This window comes from Styela clava, chromosome 13, assembly GCF_964204865.1.
Source record: "Styela clava chromosome 13, kaStyClav1.hap1.2, whole genome shotgun sequence".
Taxonomy (NCBI): domain Eukaryota; kingdom Metazoa; phylum Chordata; class Ascidiacea; order Stolidobranchia; family Styelidae; genus Styela; species Styela clava.
This window is the reverse complement of record NC_135262.1, coordinates 626,582-651,813: the sequence shown is the minus strand read 5'-3', so window position 1 is coordinate 651,813 and position 25,232 is coordinate 626,582. Positions and strand designations below refer to the sequence as shown.

At 36.4% G+C, this 25,232-nt stretch overlaps 2 protein-coding genes across 2 annotated transcripts; one reads left to right on the top strand and one right to left on the bottom strand.

Moving 5' to 3' along the window:
• Window positions 1-1,962: 1,962 nt before the first annotated feature.
• On the top strand, window positions 1,963-19,620 carry LOC120332273 (terminal nucleotidyltransferase 4B-like). Its single transcript, XM_039399482.2, has 16 exons — window positions 1,963-2,216; window positions 3,043-3,125; window positions 4,077-4,328; window positions 4,854-5,024; window positions 6,409-6,529; window positions 7,404-7,499; window positions 8,212-8,352; window positions 9,919-10,065; window positions 10,476-10,542; window positions 10,699-10,819; window positions 11,677-11,765; window positions 12,368-12,418; window positions 13,012-13,094; window positions 13,741-14,035; window positions 15,094-15,203; window positions 15,492-19,620. Exons 1-16 carry the CDS (start codon window positions 2,133-2,135, stop codon window positions 15,612-15,614), a joined length of 2,034 nt encoding a protein of 677 aa, XP_039255416.2. The 5' UTR covers window positions 1,963-2,132; the 3' UTR covers window positions 15,615-19,620.
• Window positions 19,621-20,698: 1,078 nt separating this feature from the next.
• On the bottom strand, window positions 20,699-24,357 carry LOC120332378 (ribonuclease H2 subunit C-like). Its single transcript, XM_039399612.2, has 4 exons — window positions 24,104-24,357; window positions 23,439-23,551; window positions 22,664-22,786; window positions 20,699-22,123 (listed from the first exon to the last, which is right to left on the bottom strand). The coding sequence occupies exons 1-4, from the start codon at window positions 24,246-24,248 to the stop codon at window positions 22,064-22,066; spliced, it is 441 nt and encodes a 146-aa protein (XP_039255546.2). The 5' UTR covers window positions 24,249-24,357; the 3' UTR covers window positions 20,699-22,063.
• Between the last annotated feature and the right edge of the window lie 875 nt (window positions 24,358-25,232).

Genomic DNA, 25,232 nt, shown 5'->3' with positions numbered 1-25,232 from the left:
AACTGGCTGAGTGTTATTGTCTGTATCAAAAGCGAATGGTGTGTCAATAAAGATCAAACATATAACATAAACGGAGACTTCCCGTGCATGGCATGAAAGGAATAACGAGATTTAAAACTGGCAAGGCAATCAGTTGTTCGAGCAATCAATTATTTGAATTAATATTTCAATTTGTATTGCCGAGTTTGTCGCCAGGAATGAATTTTGAAGTTTAAAAATTGACAACACACAGGCCAAATAATCACGGCGTAGCTTGAATGTGAATTGAGTTGCGCTTTAAATTTGTGTTTGTTTATTCAAAGCCCCGTCCCTGAAACTCGGCTCCCGATTCACGACGGGTGAGGAGAAAATTCCTGTCGCGGAAAATTACGAAGTTATGTTGTAAAACGCTCTTATATTATGAGATCCAGTCTACGTTGTTTATCGTATTATAATAAAGCATCGATGCGTTATCAGCTTTAAGATTATTGCCGTTGTTTCGGTATCGCTTTGTGCTTTTAGAATGGAACTATTTATTTTTGAGTAAAGGAATCACGATAAGACTTAAGGCTTCCTTTAGTACAGCTATCAGTTAAAACTTTCGTATCTATCTTGAGGTAGATGAAAGCCGATAAAATGATAAGCACAACCGCTGTTTACTTTTGTTTCAGCGTCCTTAATCTGCGTTAAATTGCTGTTGAGTTTGCACTCAACACTCAAAACTGGAGTACATGTTTCAAGTAGAATGGTGCGGTTATTTTGGAATTTTTGATTCGTTTTGCTACACAAGACCGCTAAAAAACACAAAAATACCTTTAAAGAGCTTTCCATGTGTCAAAAACAATCTTTTGCTCAAATATCGCAGTTAACACTACTTTTTACGGCTTACAGCCTTCATTGCCGGCGGTCATATTGAAGTAGCGATTTGAAAAACACTTCAACGCAGCCGTGCGTGCAATATGACGACGCTTGAGCTAAATTTAGATATTATGCAGGCAGGGATAGGTTAACACTAAAGGAAATTAGGCGTTCGTGTTAGTCTAATAGCTTTAAGTAATGTCAGAATGATTTAATCGTTTTCATTGATAGCTCGTGTGGTTAATTGATCTAATTGTTTTGTGGTGACAGGTACCAGTATACCGTAGTAAGTGAAGTGTTCTGTTTTCTTTTACAGTACCTATTGCGGTAAGTATTATGATTTGAAAACGCGTTAAGAGTGCTTTTTATCAATTGTTTTATCGTCTGCTGTGCTGATTATGGAGTTGAAATGAACTTAAGTTATAAGCGTTTTCCGTTTTGAGGATAGAATTTTCATGTTCCAGTGTTTCTGAAGGGAAAAAGATCATATAATTCAGTAATTACTGAATTAGCTGTGCAGCAGCAATATAATACAATCAGTAATATTGAATATGACGGTTGGCACTCTTGCCGAGCTCCCAGTACAGCAGTACCGGAAATGTTGTCAGATTGTTGGGATTAGTAGACTTATAATGAGGTCAGGACAAGTCTAACAGGAATAGCCAGAATACTGGAATATATTGACTTATAATGAATATAATGACTTTACTATCCTGCTATCCTGAAAACATTCTAACAAGTTTGGAATATCTGAATACTGGTACCGGTATGGTACCGTACCGGTATCATATAAATTCTAGAATGAGTGATGTTCAATAAAGGACATACTGACATATGGGTTAACATACAGACATATCTTCAATGACTTTGATTTTGGAAATGCAGGAAAGTTAAAAGAATGATTTGAAAGAGTATTAAAGATAGTTATAGAGCAGTGATCCCTTTATTCATACTAAGCATGAAAACTCTTTTTCTGTCATTTGTTCAACCTTTACAGCTTTATTAATGCATCATTACCTTGTGATTCGGGCAAATAGCACACTGGCTTTCGTACAGTTTGAATTGTTCAATAGTATAGGCTATTTGTTTAACAAGAACAAGAAGAATTTACAGTTTCATTTTTAATATTCTTTCCAGATTTTATGTAACTGTACTATTTTATCACAACCTATTCCCAATCTTAGTAAATTTCAAGTATTCCAACAAATAGGACCAAACTTTTATCTTCTTTATCTAATTCCTTCATATCTTCACTCGCTCGTATTTCGTTAACGGTCGACATATTTTGAAGTTCTATGGATCCTCGGATATCCTGGATTCAACCTGAGCAACTTGGACCAGCGACCGATCTTTGGATGACATTGTGGAAAACCGTGCAGGTGATTATTTAGTGCAGGACTTTCCAATATTTTAAATTTTCCGCGACCCCTTTTGACATTTAAAATGCTTAAAAGTTCGAAATATGCACCGTGCCTTTTCTCCGATCTTATGTATTCTCTGGACATTGTGAGATTTATGTTTTGCACTAGTTTTAATAATTGTGTTCTGAATCAAAAGTCTAAAAAAGTACAATAAATATAGTACTTTGTATGAAATTGGTGTACGGTTTGCCATCCCTTAAAGTTCAATGCCGTCCGCCTTCGGGGTTGCAGCCCCAGTTTGGTAAGCCCTGATTTAGTGGATATTGTGGTTAATAGAACTGCAAGTTTAGGCGTCGCCACGAGGATGGCTTGATCGAGATTTTGTCTGAAGAAGTTAGATCTGAATCTAGCGAAAACTAACAAATATTTACTACTAATATTTGCTATTCTGTGAAAAGAGATTGGTATTTTTAAATATTTAAGGTTTACGCTCGGCTCCAAACCATGAACCCCTCGGACAAGGGCCGGTCTCTTGCCACTGCAACCTATGCAGCTGCCCTGGGCCCCGTGCTAAATTTAACCATTTTTCTATAAGTATGTTAATTTTGTATATGAGTTCTTTAAGTAAAGTCACCTCATTTGAAATTTTGTACTTTGTTGAAAGGACGTATTATGTATTGACGAATTCACTAGTTATGTGCAGTATGGTAAGCAATGGCAAGAGCTATCCTAACTGTCAGCACGATGCTTCATCTATTGATCTGGCTAACTGCTTTCCCCTCTCCGGTTTAAATATGGAAACCCATCCTTTCCTCTTTTATGTAAATTTCTTCCTGTTTTCCAGGGATTAAAGTGCTTGACTGTTGAACCAACAAACTGCCATCCTCTATCTGTGATAAATAATTGTGGACCTAATTTCAATTCATGGTGAGTTTAACTTTGTCTGCTGAAAAAGATTGTTTCATCGAATAACTGATTCTCTGAACATGGCATTTTATCGCACTCACTGACATGCAAAGTACTGATGTTTCCAAAATATCAGCAATCCATGCAGTTTACTATAGGCCTTATAACCTTCAATCTACGCTCTGGACAACATCCATGTTAGTGTAAAAAGTTATTTTTTGGAGAGGATTAGAATCTTTCTGACTAGACATTGATTACCCTCTTTATCACACTTTGGGTGGTTGCCTGCCTGATGTGGTTGAGATAGAGGTTGAATTTGGTATCTATAACTTCAACATAGCTATGTCTAACGCTTTACGGCAGGGGCAGGCTAAGACTTTTCTGAGTTGGCTTGTTACATATAATAGACTTGGTGACTGGGCGGAGACTCAAAACTCAATATAAAAAAGATTGAAAAGTTGGTTTACAACAGCTAGGCTAACATTTATATAATAATAAGAAAGAACAATGTAACAACCGGGGACATTATGAAGTTATTTTCATCTATATTTCCAATGGAAATTCATACCCATAAAATCTACAGTCGCAATTTTAGCAGACACAAGTGGGCCAGATGGAACACTTTGTTTGGCGATTTTTTTTGCTCATCCCTGCGCTATGACCCTGACGTCTACAGGCATGACACCTACTAACATTAGAAATCAGCATTTTTTTAAACAAGGTGGTAATGACAAAGATGCATACTGATATGATAACCGATACACAAACTAATCAAGGGTTCAAAACAAAATTGCAAGTGCTCGAATTTCGAACTAGTTGTTATAGGAAAAAATTTAAAATAAATAGGTGGTTTTAATCCCTTTTTTTAATCAAAGTTAGGAAGAAGATTCTCCATAATATTTCAACCTTTTTTGTCTTGGTCATTTTTCCTTTTCATAACTTTCTCGATTTCTATTTTCTTTTACATAACAGCTTCAATATGGTGGGAGGAAGACAACCAGATTACATTCCATTTTCGGAAAATGAAGCCCCGGGAAGGAATGGGGGTAGAAAAAATCCGAAAAATCCTAACATGGGTCAAAGAGGGAGAAATTACGCTCCACATGGGGGTAAAAAACGTCGGGAAAATCCAGCGTCGACGTACGGTATGAATTACTCGAGAGAGATTATCAATCGTGGCGGAATGCCGTGGAAACAGAGGTCGTACACCAGTGGTGTTGTTGGGTGAGTTTTCTATTGTCATTTATTACGATGCTTTTGTATGAGCTCTATGGTTACTCCGGAAACAAAACTTTGAGTTGAATCTCACAGGTGGTTAGCTGAGTACATGTCCAAGTCATTTTATTCGTTTCCTCAAACTGGGATCTGCAGACCATTGGAGGTTTATGATGATTGCGCAGGGGTTCGCAACGATATGAAATAAGCCAGAAACATATACGAATAGATCATAATAATATCAAATTGGTTCCAGCATTCAATGCTAGCTAATATGTATTGATTCAGACTTTCATTTCGTCGAAGAAAACATTATCCTTCCTCATTGGTTAGGCACAGAAATTGATACGGCATAGGATGGGGGTGGGTCAAAAGACAACTTCACAAACGGGTCCGCGGCCCAAATGTGAAAGTTCGTGAAACCTTGATTTATGCGACTCAACACATTCAAGTTGAGACAGCGACTTGAGCCTCCAAAACTGGTACAGACTCAATGAGAGCTCTATTTCTCACTGATAAAATTCTTTTTTCCAGACTCCACGAGGAGATTGAGGAATTCCACCAGTACATGAAACCTACTGACGAGGAACAGAGGATGAGAGAACATGTTATCAGAGAAGTGGAGGAAATTGTCTTAGAACTCTGGCCTTTAGCGAAAGTTGATGTGTTTGGATCATTTAAGACTGGACTGTATCTGCCTACGAGGTAAGACTAGGAACATAAGAATATTACAATTATTGTATATCCTCGCATTTAAGCTGATCTTGCATATAGCCTGACCTCATAATACTGGCCCTGAAACGATGCATTTATAAAATTGGCATATAAGCCGACCCTACAAATCGTAACACGTCGTACGCACAGCAAATAGTTGCAGGAGAGAATTAAAATGATAACCATTATTGTTGTTTTCTTCTTATCAATAATAACGGTGAGAAGTGTCTCAAAATCCTGGCAGAGAGTAAACACGTAAACAGTCATGTGTATAACAACCAATCACAGACTGTTATCGCTGTCAATGTCATAGTGTATCAAGCGCTGCTTCGAGTGTGACCGTGCACATTGTTATCTTGAGCGCGTATAAGCAGCCCCTTTGGTGCGATCAGAGTTATACATATATAACCCAATCCCTTAGCTTGGCAACTTGGCAAGTTTTTGAATTGGCTCGGATTTACAACAAGTTTCCCTAGGTTCTTCGTCAACAGTGGCCAATATTATTACTATCTTCATGTTCATATATTCAAGCAATGCTCTCTTATTTCCATTGTCTGAATTATTTAAACTCTAAATAAACATTCAGAAGCAAACCTAAAACTTACGAAACTGAATACTTTTGAAGTGCAGCGGGTTTAATAATTACCAGTAGAGGTTACATGGGAATAATTCCCAATCATTCTTCTATGCCTTTGCGCTAGTGGAGACGTATAATGTAAGGATGCTGTAGTAGGAATAAACATGACCATATGCAATTCACTAACTGATGTACGCTAACAGAAATGTATTTTTGTAATGCTTGGGTTGTTATTGTTATGGCTTGTTATTTTTGTATTGCTTCGTCTAACTAGAATAGAGGCAAACCTAATGGGCATTTGATTATATTTAGGCAATATACATATAATAATATAGACTCGGATTTGAACGGAAACTTGTGGAATCTACTATACTGTACTAGCAGAACCCTAGAGTGTTGTAGAACAATGGTTTGAAATATTAGCCTATATTTTCTTTGTGCTTACTTTTCCGAGGGGGCCAGTTACAGATAATAGACTTGGTTACTGGGCCGGAGAGACTCAAAACTTAATATGAACTATGAATAAAAGCAGTTTATTTACAACAGCTAGTCCGACAGCTGGGCCATCGTTTATAAAATAACCAGAAGCACAATGTAACAATCGAGGTCATTATGACGTTATTTTCATCAATATTTTTTAACGGCAATAATATACATAAAAACTATAGTCGTAATTCCAGCAGACACAAGTATGCCGGATGAAACACTTCAGTGTGCCAGATCTGGCCCGCGGGCTGTAATTTGCCCACCCCTGGTTGAAAACCAATAATTTAAGCTTTGCTCACTTACTTTTCTCAGTGATATAGACATGGTAGTGTTTGGTGAATGGGAAGAATTGCCATTGTGGACTCTTCAGAAACAACTCGTGCAGAAACGTATTGCTGAGGAAAGCTCAATTAAAGTATTGGACCGAGCTGCTGTAAGTAATTTCTTTTGATTTCGAGATTTTATTTTATGAGGCCATTTTATTTCTTTTCTCCGACCAAAGCTCTAGACAGGCTAGTAGTAGCAAGATAGTTGGGAATACTGGGATAAGCTTGGAAATGGCTATTCTATGGGATTCAAACCATGGGTTCTCAAACTTTTGGTGTTATGGAACCCGGGAAAAAGGATGTTATGGATCCTGTGATTGTTATTTACGAAACCCGCAATAAATTTATAAAATTAAAACAAAAAACACATTGTTACATATCATTTAATGTCCTAGAGTAAATTAAAATTACATTATTTAACGATTCAGATGTATTTGCTGCTTGTCAATTTTTATAAATATCGTTATTGCTTCTTTGGGCAGTTACAAAATTAGCCGAATCGGTATTTTAAAAGATTAACTAATGTCTTGTGGAGTCTTTAGGTCTTTCTCACGGAGCCCTGGGGCTCTGTATGGAGCACTTTGACAACCTATGATTTTTTGTCCTCATTAATTTTATTTGTCTGAGGAATCTGACTTTGGTCAGACAAAAGGTTACTGAAATAAAGTTCCGTTATTGTGTAGCAAGACTCTTGAATTTCTTAGGATAGTCGTCTTTACTCTTGCTTATTTTTATCCTTATTTTATTCAGACTTTCTTTATTTTAGTTCAATTACGAGTTCAGGGACTGTCTGTGTTAGTCAAGTGAATATACCCCCTGCCCATATGTTTCAGTCCCTTTACACAACTTGATGTAATTAAACAAACAAAATTAGTTACCTCCATATTAGTACACATACTTATGGAGCGCTCACATCAGACTACAGCAGGCACTGCTAGTTTGAAAATATCTCTCAATTCACTATTATTTTTCTCATTCCAGGTTCCGATTGTTAAACTTCGTCACCTCGAGACAGACGTCAAGGTCGATATCAGTTTCAATATGGAGGCCGGTGTCAGGAGCGTTCGATTGATAAAGGTACATAAGATTGGCTTTTCATATTTATTGTGGGCGGAGTAAAGTTGAAAAGATGGCCTAATCATATGGTAAAACATTGCCTCTCGCCTCGTTGCCAGGCCATGTCCTATTATAGTTGCTTATTACCCATAAGAACATGTATAGTGTTATTGAAGATGTGGGGATAGCGTTTTTTTAATGCCTATTGGAAGCTGACAGCCGATAACGTATTTACCAGAGATGTCAAATCTAATTATTGAATATTTTCAAAATATTCATTATCGATAGTAAATGTATGTTGGTAATACAATATTTTGGCATGGTTTCCTGTGTTCTTTGACCTATTGCTTTGAAATTTTCAGTGAGTAAAGATTGATTTTTTTGCCAGAAAGCTATTTATTACTTTTATTTATTTCTGAATTTTGCATGAAATCTGATATTTCGTCTAAAATTTCGCTGTATTATTTTATCCATGGGAACACTGGCTGTCCGGTTTGATTCTGTAAATTATTTCTACGCGAAACTCGGAATTTTCTGTGGGTGCCGATGGCGTCAAAGGTAAATACTGCTTCGCTCTGGTTAACGTGTCTATATATTTGAGCACAGCTCTCTTGTTACATATATTCATGTACACAAGTACATTACTTCATAATGTATTAGGAATAATAGATTATTTGGTGTTGGCCATGTTTTTCTAATATCTGCTCCTTATGCCGAACCCTTTCTTTCACAGGATTACATCTTCCAATATCCAACTCTTCCAAAGTTAGTTTTCGTTTTAAAACAATTTCTTCTGCAACGAGATTTGAACGAAGTATGGACCGGCGGTATCAGCTCATATTCACTGATTCTACTCTGCGTTAGTTTCCTACAGGTTTGTGTTTCTTTAATTTTTTTGCTCAATTTGAGGGCCTCTTGTAGCGTGTGTACCGGTTAAGGTTGGGCCATAATTTTATTCCAATTTCCCTCCTTTTAGTTCTATTACGAGTTCGGAGACTGTCTGTGTTATCCAAGTGAATCCCTTTACACAACTTGATGTAAAGTAGGCAAACAAAATTATTAACCTCCATACTGGTACCCCCCCCCACTGAAGCACCAAATTTTTTGCTCAGAATTTGCTCATGTGTTACGTGCGGTCACTGAGATGTGAAGGAAAGTCATTTCTTTTCAAAAAAAAAAGTTCTTTTTCATTTTTCAGTTTAGGGCTCTCGATCATTGGTAAGTGGTCACTTGCAACTGTTCTGTTAAAACTCTTTCCATGAACCTTACTTTGGATGGACATCTGGAGGCTTTCAGCACTCATGCCCCCCTGTTTATCATTCCAGTGGTATTTATAGTGTTATTATGATTGGTGGATTCATAATCCCATTATGTTCAAACAATTCATGCCCAACAAAGTGAAAACGTCTTGTGAAATAACTTTATCAAGCAATGGAACTAGGAAGATAACCCGTAAAGGGAAAATCAGTTTTACGCCCGGCATGGTGGCCCCCCTTCAATGGCTCTGGAACTTTCTTGGTGGGCCTCGCACCCCCAGTTGGGAACCACTGCACTAATCTGTAGGGTCTAATACTTTTTTTGACTGGAATAACTCTCAGCGAGTATATACAGGTGCTTTAACACTGCAATATTAAAAAGGCTTTGCACACATTTTCACTCACTTACTCACAGTATTTGGAAAGACAGAATCCTCATGGTTAAGCCGGCGTTTTATTCTTTCATGGCCCATTTTCGTTGCACAAAAATTTTGTGGCCCATCAAGTTTTTCATATAAGAGAGAAACTACAAGAAAACAAAGAAGTCTCTCTGCAAAAACAAATAATTTCACTTCGATAAATAGAATGAAAATTGCCACCCTGTAGCAAAAAGCAGCATTATCAATCATTGTGCTACCACCAATGTTCCCTCTAATTTTTTATAGTATGTGTGCGCAGAAATTTTGATGTGTTCACACTTTTTTGGAAAGGACTAATATTTGTGCAAAAACCAATGAAGAAATTTTGGCGTTCTAACCGGGTTATAAGTGGCCAACAACAAACTTTCTCAACCTGCCAACCGAGAACATTGTTACATTACATCGAAATACGTCTGTGCGCAGTAAATCTATTCGTGTGCGCAGCCTCTGAAAGCTGTGTGCGCGCACACACACGCACACCTTAGAGGGAACACTGGCTATCACCATCTAATTCAACTGAATTTATTATCAAATATTGCAATTTTCAAAAATTTGGTAGGGATTGTGGACGCGGACCATATGACAATGTTTCTGTGACCTAGCAGTGGCCCATGGCCAGCTGGCTGAGAACCTGTGGGTCGAGCATTGCCTACTCAATTTATTACACACTGGATGAGGTGTTGGGATTGAGAGTGTTTACATTGGTTTACGATGCACACATTTTGGAAATGATCAATTTATTAACAATTTCTATTCTACCACTAGATGCACCCTCGGGAAGACGCTCGTTATAAGAATGCGAATCTTGGCGTCCTATTGATCGAATTTTTCGAGCTCTATGGAAGGTTTTTCAATTTCATGAATACTGGGATCAGGGTTAAAAATGGCGGATCTTATGTCAGAAAGGATGAGGTGGGTTTTGGATTGTGATCGGTGAACCATGAGATTATTAAAATACAGAGATAGAAATGATTCGAATTTGATAGCCCTAACTTTGTGATCATTGAAACATAAGATTAATACAATCAGATTCCAAAATGAACTGAAAGTCTGGTTGTTAACTTAATAAACCATTTGATTAATAGAAGCAGAGTTTGAAATGGGTATACAAATGAAAGCAAGCTCACTTCTATATCACTAGTAATTTTAGTAATTCAGTAAATGCAAGGCTCAAAACGTACAGCCAATTATAAGCAGAGTATTTATTGCTGTAATTTTTCTTGTCACACAACTTATTACTTAGCATAGGAGTATGACAATTTCGGATGATTCTAATACTTCATTTGACATTTATCTGAGCAATGTTATCTTGATTTATTCAGATTCGCAAACAAATGGAAAATGGTTCAACTCCTTCAATCTTATGCATAGAGGACCCTTTGACTCCAGGTAGGTTTGGAGGATTTAATTGTTTGCTAGTTGTAAAGTAAATGTGAAGTATTTATCTGGATGTTCTCGAAGATGTTTTGTTTCACCCTATCATCTTGAATAAAATAGATATTCTCGACATTCATATTTTTTTTATGTAACTTCCTTTCCCTTTAGGCAATGACCTTGGACGAGGGTCATATGGAGCGATGCAAGTGAAACAGGCATTCGAATACGCGTACCGAGTCCTTAACACAGCGGTACTGGCCAGGGATTATCCAAAGCACTGTATGTACAGGTGAGAGACATTTGTTGTCGGGATCTGCTAATGTGTAACACATCATCATAAGTTTAAAGCAGGGCCACTCAACTATTTTTACCGAAGATCCGCATATAAAACTTCAAAATTATTTGGGTCCGGTCTTTCCAGAAAATATATTTCGGCATCCTTAAACACGCACTTCCTTGACCTGTTATTGATTATTAGTTAATCAAGATTGTTTATTATGGTGTTATAGTTCTTTTCATATATATATTCAAAACTATAAAAGTCATTTTATAAAAGGAAACTTCAAAAGAGGGGGTAATGATCCAAAATCAAATACTCGAAAGTTCGGATTCGGACAACGGTCCGCCTGTTGAGTAGCCCTGGTCTAAAGCATAGCTATTTATGGCTTGTTGCCTCCTTCCGGAGGCTTTTAGCAGTCATGCCTGTCCTGTTTATCATTCCAGCGATATTCACAGCGTTATTATGATTGGTATATTTCCAAATCGCCAAATCGCATCTCATTATGATCAAACAATTCATGCTCAACAAACTGAAAACACCCTGTGTAAAGTAAAATCAGTTTTGCGTCCAGCATTGTGGCCCTTCTCAAACTACTCTGTGGCGCCTGCCCTTTTAGGGATTTAGGGCCTCCAGTTTAATAGTCTCAGCACCACTTCAGTGATCACTCAGATCAGACAGTTTCCTGTACTTTTGTGTGAGAGTGCTGCATATTTTTTAGTTCTGAGTAAGTGTGTGTAATGTACCAACATAATTCTATATTTATAATTGTAGTCTGTAAATTTGCTCAGAGATGAGTTTTTTTCATGCTTCTGAGATATTGCCTTCGCTTTGAGCAAATAACTTCAATATCTTTCATTTCATTTCAGCACCCTGAGTCGTATTTTGAAAGTTACTGATGAAGTTATCGAATATCGTCAGGAGATCAAGAAAACTTGGAGTAACAATATTGCAAGAAGTAAGTGATCATTTCAAGATCTGTATTTTTATACACTTGGTTGAGAAATGTTCAATGTCAAACTTCTCAATTTGAGCCCTGTAGTTCTAACACCTCATCAAGATAGGATTTTATATATTTATCCCAGGGGGAGAAATGCGATAAGATGACTTAATCAAGGTGGCACCTAGCATGGTGTGGCGCTTAGCATCATGCGCCACACCGCCACATCAGGACATAACAATCTCTACTTAATGTCACCTGACCCATCAAATTAGTTCTAATTTTGGACTCTGTACTTTGTATTTCATGCTTCATTAATCCACAACGATCTCAACTACATATCAATCAGCCCCATTGAAGTGGTAATTAATTCTCATTTTGATCTCTGTACTTTGTGTATTTCATGTCTCACTAATTCACAAAAATTTTACTAATTTGAACCCTGTACTATTTATTCCATGCTTCACTAATCTCTCCCTTGATCAGCCATGTCCATCAGATCAATTTTAAATTTGGCCCTGTAAATCATATTCCACGCCTGACCAGTTATCAATAATCTTGCAAATTTTGAGCCCTTGTTCTTCATACTTCACGCTTCAATGCTCTCTCTTTTCAACCAGGTCCATCCAATATACAGAGTCCATCACTGAGTTCTTCTGGTTGCAGCAGCGGTGAGTCTAATTCATTTTAAATCCATTTTAGTTGAGGAATTTACAAACCAAACTTGATTTATCCCACCCCTTTACTGGTCCATTGGATTGAAACTTTCATATATTTGTGCTAATGATTTGGTTTCTGCGAGACTAACTACTTATCCTTCTTCTATGGTTTTGTGCCGGCGGATCCGCATGTGTATATTGCGAGGATGCTGTAGCAAGAGTAAAGATAACTATCTTAAGTGATTCAAGAGTCTTGCTGCACACTAACACAAATATATTTCTGTAACGTTTCGTCTGACCAAGGTCAGACTTCTTCGAACCATGTATGTCTGGAGAAGTCTGACCTTGGTCAGACGAAACGTCACGGAAATATATTTGTGTTAGTGTGCAGCAAGACTCAAGATTCCATATATTTTATCATATTTTCATTTCTGAATGTGATGCGAAATATAATAGATAACACTTTGTTCTGGATAACTGATCAAGTGTGTCATCATAACCTGTGACAACATGCTGTTTATACGTCGTGAAAATTCACCCTGGTTTTTATGATTCTAATTCACCCCGAATTCAATCAAATTTGAAAATAATCTTCCATTTCCCAGGTTCAGACGTTGTTCCTGCCTCCGTTGATCCGTCCATTGAGTCGTCTCCAATTTCCTCGTCTGAAGTTTCATCAATAGAATCGGTGAGTTATTTGTGTTTTCCTCTTTTTTCCCGAGAAGAGGAAAGCCAACACAACGGCCTATTTATATGTCGAACCATGGTCTCTCGTTCGGGATACCAGTCCAGGTCGGGTATAGGATTAGTTATCCAGTCATCAGTTTCAGACACACGGACTGGAGCTGCCACAGTGGGTCGTGCAACAGATTTTAGGAGTTGCAAAGTGTTCACCAATTTACTATACTATTGTACTTTTTTAGACCTTAGATTTAAAACACATTTATTAAAACTAGTGGAAACACAAATCTCACGATTATAACATAGGATCAGAGAAGTGGCACGCTTGCGTATTTTGAACTGTTAAGCATTTTGAATGTGAACAAGAGTCGCGGAAATTGGAAGCGGTCGCGATCCAACCTACTGACATGCTATGAGGCTATATAGGCTCATCCCTATGACGGGGATGCCAGTAGATAGCGGTTGATAGAAACTTCATCTCAATAGCCTGATATATACCATCTTATCAACTTTTTTTCCCCAAGGATTCCCCTCACGAATCTCCTTTTTAAAATTAATTTCTGATGATTGATGAAAATTTCCCCTGCCATCATACTTAAATCTCATTGTAATTTATTTAATTTTATGTGAAACTTTATTTCTTTATTCCACAGGACATTGACGGTTCTGAACGCACAAAAGACAACCCAGCTGGGGCCAATGGGACCCCGACACGAACCCCCAAAGTTCCGTCAGTGAACCAATCATCAACGATCCGGCCCTCCCACTCCGCCCCGGTCCTCAAAAACCACAAACAATTAAAAACGAGGAACGTAGAGAACATCTCGTCAGATTCCAGTGAAAATTTGAATCAAAACAATGCAAGTAACCATGGCAACGTCAAAAATAAACAGGAAAAGGCATTGAATTTAAAAACAACTGAAAAACCTCATTCTGCTACTAATAAAGGTAGGTGCAGTGATGAATTAAAAAATAGCATAATGAAATACGAAATACAGGGTTGTCGCTAGAAAAGCAGGTCAACTGAAATCATGAATAAAATTCGTGCTTACTCTTTTTTTTCAAAACTTTTCATTCATTTTAGGTTCTGGGTTGTTTTAAGTTGATACCTTTCAAGGTTCTATTTGATTTCTCTTTTTTTATATCTATATAACATATGCCTTCATGAAAATTGTAAAAGTTATTCTTTTTAAAAATGAACAGCTGTTTGGCAAATTTTCTGTTTTTCTAGCGACCATCAAATAAATCTTGAATCTGGATAAAAACAGCCCACGGAAATAAGAGGATTGTAGGTCTGTTACAGATGGCACCAAATTCATTCTCCAAACTTGAGTTCTGATAAAATCAAAATTCCATAACAAAACTATAGGGTGCATGCAAACAAATTGGTTTTCAGGAGTCATGAGGGTATAAAATTTGTTTCAACTTATGAAAAATTGTTATATATGATACAGAAAAATGCTCGTTTTTCAAATTTCAAAAGTGTGGTTCCCATCTTCCACCCTCCTTGCTACACCCATGTTTATGTTAACCGTCAGGTGAACGACGAAATACCATGAGGTGCTTTCAAAAGTAGTTGCTCATATTGTAACAGTGATTTCATTTCAATGTTATCAAGAATTCTTAGTTAACTTAATTTAATATTTTAAAAACGACAAATTTCTCCTGTCCTGTGAAATTACAGTTGTAGAATGTAAGCTTAAGCATCAGTTCAAAAAGAACTGCTAATTTCGATGAATTGGGATTAAAAAATATTCATGGTACACTTTCTTGATATGAGTTTGTCTGATATTTATGGGTTATTTTAGGTGCCTCCAAATCAATTCTCAGGTAACTAAATTTAATCTTTTAAAACGTCAAATTTCTTTTGAGCTTTAAAATTATGGTTTGTAGAATGTAAACTTATGCCCCAGCATCAGTTACGAAAACTAGATTAGGAGTAACAAATATTGATGGTACACTTTCTTGAAATTGTGAGTTTGTTCAATATTCATGAATCATTTTAGGTGGCGCCAACCAACAACGTCCAAACTTTCAGAGATTGCATCACCAACAAAGTCCGAAGACAGAGAGGAAATCTGAGCAGCAGGACTATCATGGAAGACAACACTATCAGGTGAATACTAGAATAAAATGGTAGTGTACTAGGTTAGGGTTAGGCCATAATTTAATTCTGATTTTCCTTATTTTAGTTCTATTACGAGTTCGGGGACTGTCTGTGTTAGCCGAGTGAATATACCATAGGTTTCATTCCCATTACACAACTTGATTTAAAATAGGCGAAACTATTAGTTACCTCCATATTGGTACACATACTTCTGGAGCACTGCGCCTTCTTTGCAGTGACTACTAATGAGGATATTAAACCGACACAATTACTAATTATAAAAATTTAATTTTCTAGGGAGGACGCAAAGATTTCAGGCAATCGAAGACCTTTGCAACCACTAAAGTTGTTTTTCCAACAAAAAACACATCGGCGAAGAAAAATGACAGTTTTGTAAATAACAACAGAAACCCAAGATGATGACTATGCTACTATTTATGGTGGCTGGACAAATTGTTCAAAGTATATGCTATTGGTGGATATGCCATGAGGGGCAGTTCTACTACCCCCCCTCGACTCGAAAAAAAAGCAATATGGTTTCCACTGAACTATCTGTATACTGCCTTTTATTTCTGTGCCTGCATTTTGGTGACAATTGTATGGGGGGGAGGCGCTTTTAACGTGGAAATTTTTTTTTTTACCTTGACTCCATTGTAATTCTCTTCTTTATTTGACTGAAGTTTTATTTTTTGTATGAAGGCATATCACTCAGCATTTTTCCATGGACAGAAAGGTTGATTATATTGTAGCTTCGAATATCCAAAGCAGTTCTTTCACGCAAAAACTTCAACCGAATTTTATGAACCGTATGGGGGACTGTCAATCTATACACAGGACTTCCAACCTTTATCCATGCGACCCAAATTTTTGGAAAATAAATTTTTAGATATGCTCAAATACTGGAAAATTGAAAAACCACACGATATAAAAAGCTTCCCCACAACTGGTACTATTACCAAAATTTATTAAGAAAAAAAAAAAATTGAAAAATCAGAAAAAAATATGCAAAACCTGACATGTCGGGTAAGTATTTTTCTTCGCTTTTTTTCAGCATTGCAAAAATTTTATTACCTTTTTTTGTCAAAAATGTCAACAAATTATTTCTTATTTTATCTGTAATCTGATTATTCTAAAATGACTGATGGAACATTTATCTTATCTATTCAATCTCTTATCTTATCAGTGGGGCAAACTATCCCATATACCCTTTTCAGACAAGGTTGATTATTTCATGAAAAACTGCTCACAATTTTATCTCTTATTTATTCAAACTGTTATCTCTTATCTACGCAAAGATTGATTATATGATATACAGTTATTTCTGTAAACTAACCCATTTATCTCCCAAATATCTCTGTAAATTTGATATTTCATAAAAAAAACTGCTTAAAATGTTATCTCTTATTATCTATTAAATCAATAATCTTAGTTTGACAAAGTATGAACATTGGCATCTTCCAGCAGGCTCGCCAATTTGTTCTTTTCAATATTTTTTGGGACGACCAAATTCAAATTATCCACAATTCCCAATTTATAACTTATCATAATTGATTTGCATTGAATTTTGATAGGAACCATCCCTGTTTACCCATTTTTTATGGTATGATCCAAATTGGACTGTTCTCATGAAATTGAAATTTTCTGCGTTTTAAGTTAGTTTTTCATGTTTTAAATCACAAGGGGCATTCGTTCCCCTGTATTGGACTAGGGCTGGGCATTTCCAATGGCAAATCATTTGAATCGGCTCAGTCAAAAAAAATTCAAAATGCGCCATCTTGTTTTTTATTTGGCGCTAAAAATCCGGGTAGATTCCTCAATTTTTTTTATTTTCAATTTTGACATGACTCTTTTCTTAGTGAGTTATTGATGAAACATGTCTCTTACATGTGTGAACACTCCGAACTGTCTTAGTGATGGATTACTTGTTTCAGTATTTTTGTGCCTGGAGGAACCATCAAAATAAAACAGTCACATAAAATCGAATATCCTACAATTATCCGAGATTCGATTTGATTCAAAAATCAAATTCGAATCATCAGGTATTCAGAATGCCCATACTTGTATTGGACAAAAGTTGATTGATAGTTTATAACTGAATTGCTAGGACAACAATTGCTTTCACCTAATGAACCAATAGTTTCTAAATTTTTCGCAGTTAATGATACAAGTGCCTCCCACATACCTGTTTCTAAATATGCTACGTGAAGCACATTTTTTTTTTCCGAACTTTGCGTGTTTCATCCTATTTCTTGATTCTTGCTATAGTAGCAGACATTGATTATTTTACCTAATTGTTGCAAAAATATCTTTTCTTGTTACAACTGATTGACTGACTGAACCTATTACAACTGACTCTACAGAACCCTGTGTAAAACTATTGGCTTAGTTCTCTACTGTTCCTAAACAGGCTTTGCGGATCTTTACTATGTTTCGGAAAGTTGGCGACTGTTGTCTTGGGACGAATATAATTCGGTATACAGGTATTAAACAAGAAGTAGGCATATTGACTATTTCAAAATTGTTGCAAAAAATTATGTTACTTGGTAACCATTGCCCCAATCGTTTTGAATACCTATTGTTTAGTTGGGACTGTACTGAGTTTCGGAAAAGTTGGCAACTGTCGTCTTGGGACGAATATAATTCTGTATACAGTTATTAAACAAGAAGTAGGCATATTATCTATTTCAAAATTGTTGCAAAAAATTGTGTTACTTGGTAACCATTGCCCCAATCGTTTTGAATACCTATTGTTTAGTTTGGACTGTACTGAGTTTCGGAAAAGTTGGCAACTGTCGTCTTGGGACGAATATAATTCGGTATACAGGTATTAAACAAGAAGTAGGCATATTGAATATTTCAAAACTGTTGCAAAAAATTGTGTTACTCTGTAACCATTGCCCCAATCGTTTTGAATACCTATTGTTTAGTTTGGACTGTACTGAGTTTCGGAAAAGTTGGCAACTGTCGTCTTGGGACAAATATAATTCCTTATACAGTTACTGAAAACGAAGTAGGCATATTGATTGTTTCAAAATTGTATATATAACACTTTGTGACACAATAATTGAAATGTACTTACAGTCTTGTTGTCATGGGACAGATATAATTCCTTATACAGTTATTGAACACAAAGTGAACATATTGATGATTTCAAAATTGCTGCACAAATTGTGTTGCCTAGCAACCATTGCCACAATATCTTTGAATACTTGAAAATAGTTTAAAATGGTCTTTCTGAAGACCAACACTTTGTGATATACTTGTTGAAATGGGTCCTACGGCCTTGTTGTCTTGGGACAAATATAATTCCTTACACAGTTATTGAACACAAAGTTTCTTTGAAATTGTTGCAAAAAATCGTGTTACCTTGCCCCAATTCGCTTTGAATACAAACAAAATGATTTGAAATTGTCTTCATGAGGACTAACACTCTGTGACACAATAATTGAAATGGACCTCACAGCCTTGTTGTTTTACCCTTGTTTGAAAAAATATTTCTGTATTGCTTCACTCTCAAACCATATTATTTCTTGTAAAGTTATTGGAATTGAACGTTTTAATTAAAATTGTTGCAAAAATTGTGTTGCTTATCAACCATTGCCCGAAACAATCGCTTTTGAATTGTTTAAAATCGCCTTCGTTTGAAACTACTGTATCAAACATTCTCAAATAATCAGTATTTAAAAATGAGTGTTTCATGTTGGGCTATTATATTTATTTGTTTAAATTTTTCTAGACTTTATCAATGCTAATTTTGTGTCAATTGTTTTCTTGGGTTTGTAAAAATGTCTTATAGCAACAAGTCTACATCCCTTATACAATGTCCAACACGACTCACTTGGCACGACTAGATTTTTTCGTGACCACCAGGAATTAAAATTTGAGTTTTGAATGATCCTGCTTTATAAAATAGGTCCAGCCCACATTTTATTTGTCGTTATTCCACTCAAGCATTTATAGGGAATATTTGTTTCTGCAATTGTGAGATCGCGTCACAATAGAAATACAAGAGGTGATGTCACAATAAAATTGTGACATAAGAGGTGAAGTCACAGTAAAAATGTGACATTAACGAATCACCAATTATAATAGACTCAAAGTGACTCCAAACATCTTAATGAAATGAATGAATTTTCCCATGCGTTACTAACCGCCAGTGAAACACAACTCAAAACTCAGACCATTCGTGACTCAACCTGATAAATTGGTTAATTGCCCCCTCGACTCGTATCTTATGACTCATGAACTGGGAGCAGCGTGGAGTGTTTACCCCCCCCCCCAATTATTCTTTTGTGAACTTATCTATTCTTTTTTCTATTCTCAACCAGGTAAGGGTTGTTCCTCTGTTTACGTTGCCTTCGTATTATGCTTTTGGTTTTATTGCGCTCAAGTTCATATTTACCACAAATAAAAATATAAAAAGGTATTTTGTGTTGTTTGTGCACTGTGGGATGAAATTTGCAAGAGTGGGTTGACTTTTAAGAATGGCAGTTAGCTCATTTCCCTAGCCCAGGATTTAGTTATCATGGTTTCCCAGAACCTATAATACCGAGAGGTTTAAGATTATAGTCTTTAAAAGAACATGCTTCTGGAGTAACTGGTAGGAAATTACTCTCCTTGATGGATTCTAGAAGAATCTATCATTTAGTATGTGTATGGACCAGGTTATGGTTAGGCCATCATTTCAGATACAAATACTACAAGAGTCACTTGGCTAGTTCCTGAACTCGTAATAGAACTAAAATGAGGGAAATTGGAATAAAATTATGTCCTAACCTGGTACACATACTACGTTCCGGTGTCCGCCATCTTGGTGCACATACTTCGGGAGCGCAGAAGAGTTTTGCTTAAAATACCATGTAGCTCTCAACAATTTCTGATCTTCTATACAGAGCCACAACCACTAATGCAAAAAATGTGAGATTTGCGAAAACAAATTAGTAATCATCTAATTAGTGTTAATTAATATTTGCAGATTGCACTACTAACCCTAATTAGATAATTACTAATTTACTATATTTGAAAATTTGCAGATTGCGTTCCTGACCCTAATTAGATAATTACTAATTCACTTATCTTGAGTGTTGACAGAAGTGTTTTTTTGGAGGGGGCTTTGAACAAAAGATCCCATTTTTTTTGTATTTCTGAGGTATTGAATTACCGACGAATTAATATCATCAGGATCAGATAAGAATAATTATCTCCTTTCCATGTTCGTGTGTAAATACGCGAATCTGTTGTAGCCAAAGTTCGTACCTAGCGTGCACAGACGAGTCAGGGGCTTTGATGAACTTTTTTGGAACTGCCTGATGATCCCATACAAACAAACAATATTAATAGACATACGATAAATTTATTTTTCCACTTCGTATCCCCTTACCATGTTTGCGTGTATTAATAAGAGGTTGTTGTAGCCAAAGCTTGTACCTAGTGTATACAGGTGAGTCAGGAGCTTTAAAGACCTTCTTCGGCATTGCACAATGACCCCACGCAAACAAACAATATTATTAGACATAACTTTATTTTTCAACTCAGTATAAAATTCAAATGAATATTACGAGAAACAGAAACAAAGTGATCGCACTGGAAAGTATGTTACTTTAATTTTAAATAAATGATTGTTATGTCGTTCGTGGAGAAAGTAATATTTTCAAGGACTGCATTCTGGCAATCCAACAAATGTCAAAGAGTTGATACGACTGGGAGTAATTCACTTCTATCCACTGGGAGTAATTCACTTCTATGTAGAGTGGGGCATTCAAAACAACACCAAGACGAATAACCCGACTGCTTACCGTGTTTCCCCGAAAATAAGACTGGGTCTTATTCCAATTTTCTTTCGAAATTTAACATCAGAGCTGTTCCTGCCAAAGTTCTAGCGACCCGTCTGGACTCGCGGTTTCAGATCAAATGACTGTCTTAATATATGTGCAAACAGGTCGTGGGCATCGATAACCTTCATAAAACTCTAAGTCGTCCCCCTTGGCAACCAATCAGATTAGGAAATAGGATTTCAACAACCCACACCTTGACGCTGATTTACTGCAGCTGATAAAGGGTGTTAAAAAGTAACGCAAAATTGACAGAAGTTAAGATGAAATGCTACTTAAAACATTTATTGACTGACACATTCTAACAGCATTGAATTAAGGTAAAATGCCATTTAAACATTTTACAGCAGACGCCTTTCAAACAGTTATTTTTTTAACAAAGCCCTGACAGAAAATTCACCCTAATTTTTTTAACACCCTGTATATATAGCAAAAGGGCAACTATGTGTTACATGTTTAAAACGAACATCCCACAGGGAGTAATAAATTGCGTGGTCAGTGTCAGAAAGATTCAAATATTTTCAAAAATAGGAGCTCCTTACATATTACTGGCTGTTCTCATCTTGGTTGGAGTGACGCTTCGTAAATTATGAGACAAAATAATAAAGCCCTAAATCATATGTTTTCAAAGTACTCATCGGCTTCGTGAGAAAACGCTCCCCCAGCTATTAGTTTATTAAAATTCTGACCCAGCTAATTTTGTAACTGTCCAAAAGTTTGAGAACCCCTGGATTAGGACATCCCTGGATACAACCCTGGTATTTGATTTGGCACCTTGAGCCTTTACAAAACAAACTCTTGAAGAATTTTATCAATGGAAAACACTCCTATAAAACAATGAGGCTGGTCAGAATCATGCCATCTTAATTTGCGACAGTTATTGCTGCCAAATCACGCTCCAGTGACCACCATCTTAACTTCACTCAGTACTTGCGACTGTCAACATATAAAATGTAGGTTTTTTAACACTTGACCGAGTCATTTTCGAGAAATGATACTGTCGTCATGGTTCTGTCGACAAAAACCGAATTCAAATCTTCATTGACCCTTGACTTCTAACTTGACCTTTGAACTCTGTGGCTCAATCGGGGAGTGAATCTGAAGTATGAGATAATAATATAATCAGAAAGCCTACATTAAGATAAGAGTTTCCATATTTAGGGATAGGATAGTAAATAATACGGCTCAAATGGCGAACCATTTGAGTACGGCAATAGTTGACGAGTTCCAGATACTCAAGCTCCCACACATCCCTTGTTTAGAGTTCAATATCATAGAAAATGACATGGGATTTTGATATATTCATGCAAAACACAGATCAACAGGCAATACTGGACTATATATTAGTACATCAAACTTTAAATATATTTGTGCTCTGGTCAAAAAAAATTGATTTTTTTCTCAATTTCATAGCTTGGTGCATCAAAACAATGTGAGATCAGGAAAAAAATTGACGCAATGTTTGAAACCGGAAAACATTTCCCCTTCAAAGATTTTGAAATCTATAAACACAGGAAAAATCAACAACCATCCAAATACTCCTGGAGATCTCAGGACCTTGGGGGTATGTGAACCACAAATTGAAGAACCCTGCACAAGGATATCAGTCATTTCTACTATAATAATTACTCTTCTCACCCCTTTGGCAATTGCAGGCCATACTGAGACAGCTTTATCGATCGTTGAATCGCTTGTGTATTTCGAATCCAAATGCCATTTTGTGAATGAGTCAAATTTTCCGACAACGTCGAGAGTCCGATCCTTAAAAAAGTTAAACATGTCTTTAGCGGAAGAAAATTAAGTGAGGATGATTTACACAACCCAAATATCTTTCAAATGGTGTTATATTTTGACACACCAAGAGGTTATACAACTACTATAATTCGTTTATTATCGCAGAGTCCATAAGAAAAAACACAAATTATAAAAGAAATAGAACTCAAATAGTGAAAACCAATCTCGGAGAAGTTTGAGTTATTGACAAGTGACTTGAGTTATCTAAATGGAATGATTTGCATAAAACCAGATGGGCTGTGGACAGGAATTTAAAAGGGGGGGGGGGGAGTCTAATCGCTGAAATTTCTAACAGCTAATGGGTCTGAAAAACGTGGGTTTTCAAAAGATTTTAGACCAAGATGGTTTAAAATTTTAAAAGGTGGGGGGTTCGATGCACAAAATTCCTCCTGGCTGTGGAGTAGTCAGGCGTGTTTTCACTGGAATCAGAGATGTATTTTCAGACTTTTCTTTCACTCAATAAGTAGAGAAATCCAATCCTATGGATGACTAAGCAGTCTTATCCGTTTTACTCTTCCCTAAGATAAATATGAAAATCCAGTTCTATGATCAAGCCATCTTTTTGACTCTTTCCACATAACAAATATAAACACTATTTTACTTCCACTAAAAACATTACCTCATCTTCAGAAAAAGGCTTTCGCTTTTCTCGTATTACAACACCAACATATCCATCAGGAGGCGCCATCACCTCACCATCAAGAGGTCGACCTCGGAATGTTGCAGAGCGAACTAAAATAAATTCACAATTAAATTTCAATCAATTCGATGGAAATAAAAAAATTTCAGATTGTTTTTGTTTATGTACTACTTAAATTGGATATTTGAATACATTCCAGATTCCAACCATAGAAAATCAATTTCAAAATATTTTCGAGTGGTTTAAATATCTTGCATCACAATGACAAATATTTTATTCTGCAACTAATCGGATAAATATCAAATTATTTATTGTAGTAAATACTAACAAATTGAATGTCTTCTTCGGCCATACTGTAGAAATAATTTTTTTTTAAATATTGACTGTGTTGTCAGTTTGATTTCTTTAGACGAGGTTTGTTTATAAACTCATGGTCAAGCTGTAAACAACCAGTTGATATATAAATCATCTAGGCCAGCGAGGAGTCCAGTAATCCACTGGTACATATTTACCCCTATACCCCCATGAGATTTGAAGTTGCGAACTAACGGATGGCATTTGGAGGGGCATTGGCAATCGTATTCCTCTTGCAGAGCCTAATTTACAAGTTGCAAAGTTACAATCATACATAAAACAATTCAAACCTTCTTTTCCATTTGTCTCTTTCATTGTTGGTTGAAAAAACGTTGAAATGTTGGCGGCATCATTTGTTTTAATATTGCAAGGCAGGTGATGCAACTTAACGTCTGGAAGATTCTCGAAGTCTGGCACATTCACAGTTGTTGTCATAATGGATGGATTATATATGATAAAAAGATTACTTAGAAGCAAGTATATAGCATTGTTAAATTCAGAATAACTTTTACATTAGGAATTATTTCAGGCTACTATACTTGCTATATAAGATAGGATTTTTAAACTTATCCCACAGGAACGAAAAACTGATAAGACAGTATAATCATATGATGGGTCTCATGTAGTTTCGTACCTAACATACTTCTAGTGGGCGTAGCATGACATTTTTTTCACGTATCAATCCCTCCTGACTACACCATCCAAAAATTACGTCAACACAGATGGGGGTTACGATTGACATATCAAAAATTGTTATGCTACGCCCACTAGAAGTACGTTAGGTACAAAACTACACGAGACCACATATGATGAATCACGGCCTCTCGTCCGGTTACCAGTCCATATCGGGTATGCTGGTATGAGATTAGTTAGCCAATTATTTGTCGGCAGATGCATGGACTTGACGGTGGAGGAAGTTGTAACTTGTAACCAACCAGTTGTTTGGTGAACATCGGCGAGGAATCCAGCAATCCTTGCATACATAATAACCCCCCCAAAAGATACGAGCATGCAAACCCGGGTAATCAAAGGTGCCATGGAAATCATATACACGAGGCGCATTCGGTCAAGTTACTTACATGATTATAACTTACTGAATTAGGTATATCACTGTGAGAGAGCACTATAATGATTACCGTAATTTACTTATCACGTCGCCTGTCATTGGTCAGATTGATTTCATGGTCTAGACAAAATGAATCGGATGATTTACGATTTACTGTTATATTTTCATGTGTTACGATATTTTTCATGCGTTATCATCCACTTGTCCCTCATAGCTCTGCAAAATTACACTAAAATGCGGCCACAAACAAAAAAGTTATGACCGAAAACCCGACCGAAGAAAAAAAACTGACCATTTTTTCACGTCGCCAACTACCCATTGTCCTATAAAAAAAACTTGAAAATCCATACAAA

What these genes read in the sequence shown, in the direction of transcription:
- LOC120332273 (XM_039399482.2), top strand. Translation starts at nt 2,133, where the DNA reads ATGGATCCTCGGATATCCTGGATTCAACCTGAGCAACTTGGACCAGCG. An exon ending in TACACCAGTGGTGTTGTTGG is followed by an intron (nt 4,329 to 4,853) that starts GTGAGTTTTCTA and finishes TCTTTTTTCCAG; the next exon opens with ACTCCACGAGGAGATTGAGG. An exon ending in CCAAAGCACTGTATGTACAG is followed by an intron (nt 10,820 to 11,676) that starts GTGAGAGACATT and finishes ATTTCATTTCAG; the next exon opens with CACCCTGAGTCGTATTTTGA.
- LOC120332378 (XM_039399612.2), bottom strand. Translation starts at nt 24,248, where the DNA reads ATGACAACAACTGTGAATGTGCCAGACTTCGAGAATCTTCCAGACGTT. An exon ending in AGAGACAAATGGAAAAGAAG is followed by an intron (nt 23,552 to 24,103) that starts GTTTGAATTGTT and finishes AATTTATTTTAG; the next exon opens with TTCGCTCTGCAACATTCCGA. An exon ending in AGCCTTTTTCTGAAGATGAG is followed by an intron (nt 22,787 to 23,438) that starts GTAATGTTTTTA and finishes AACTTTTTTAAG; the next exon opens with GATCGGACTCTCGACGTTGT.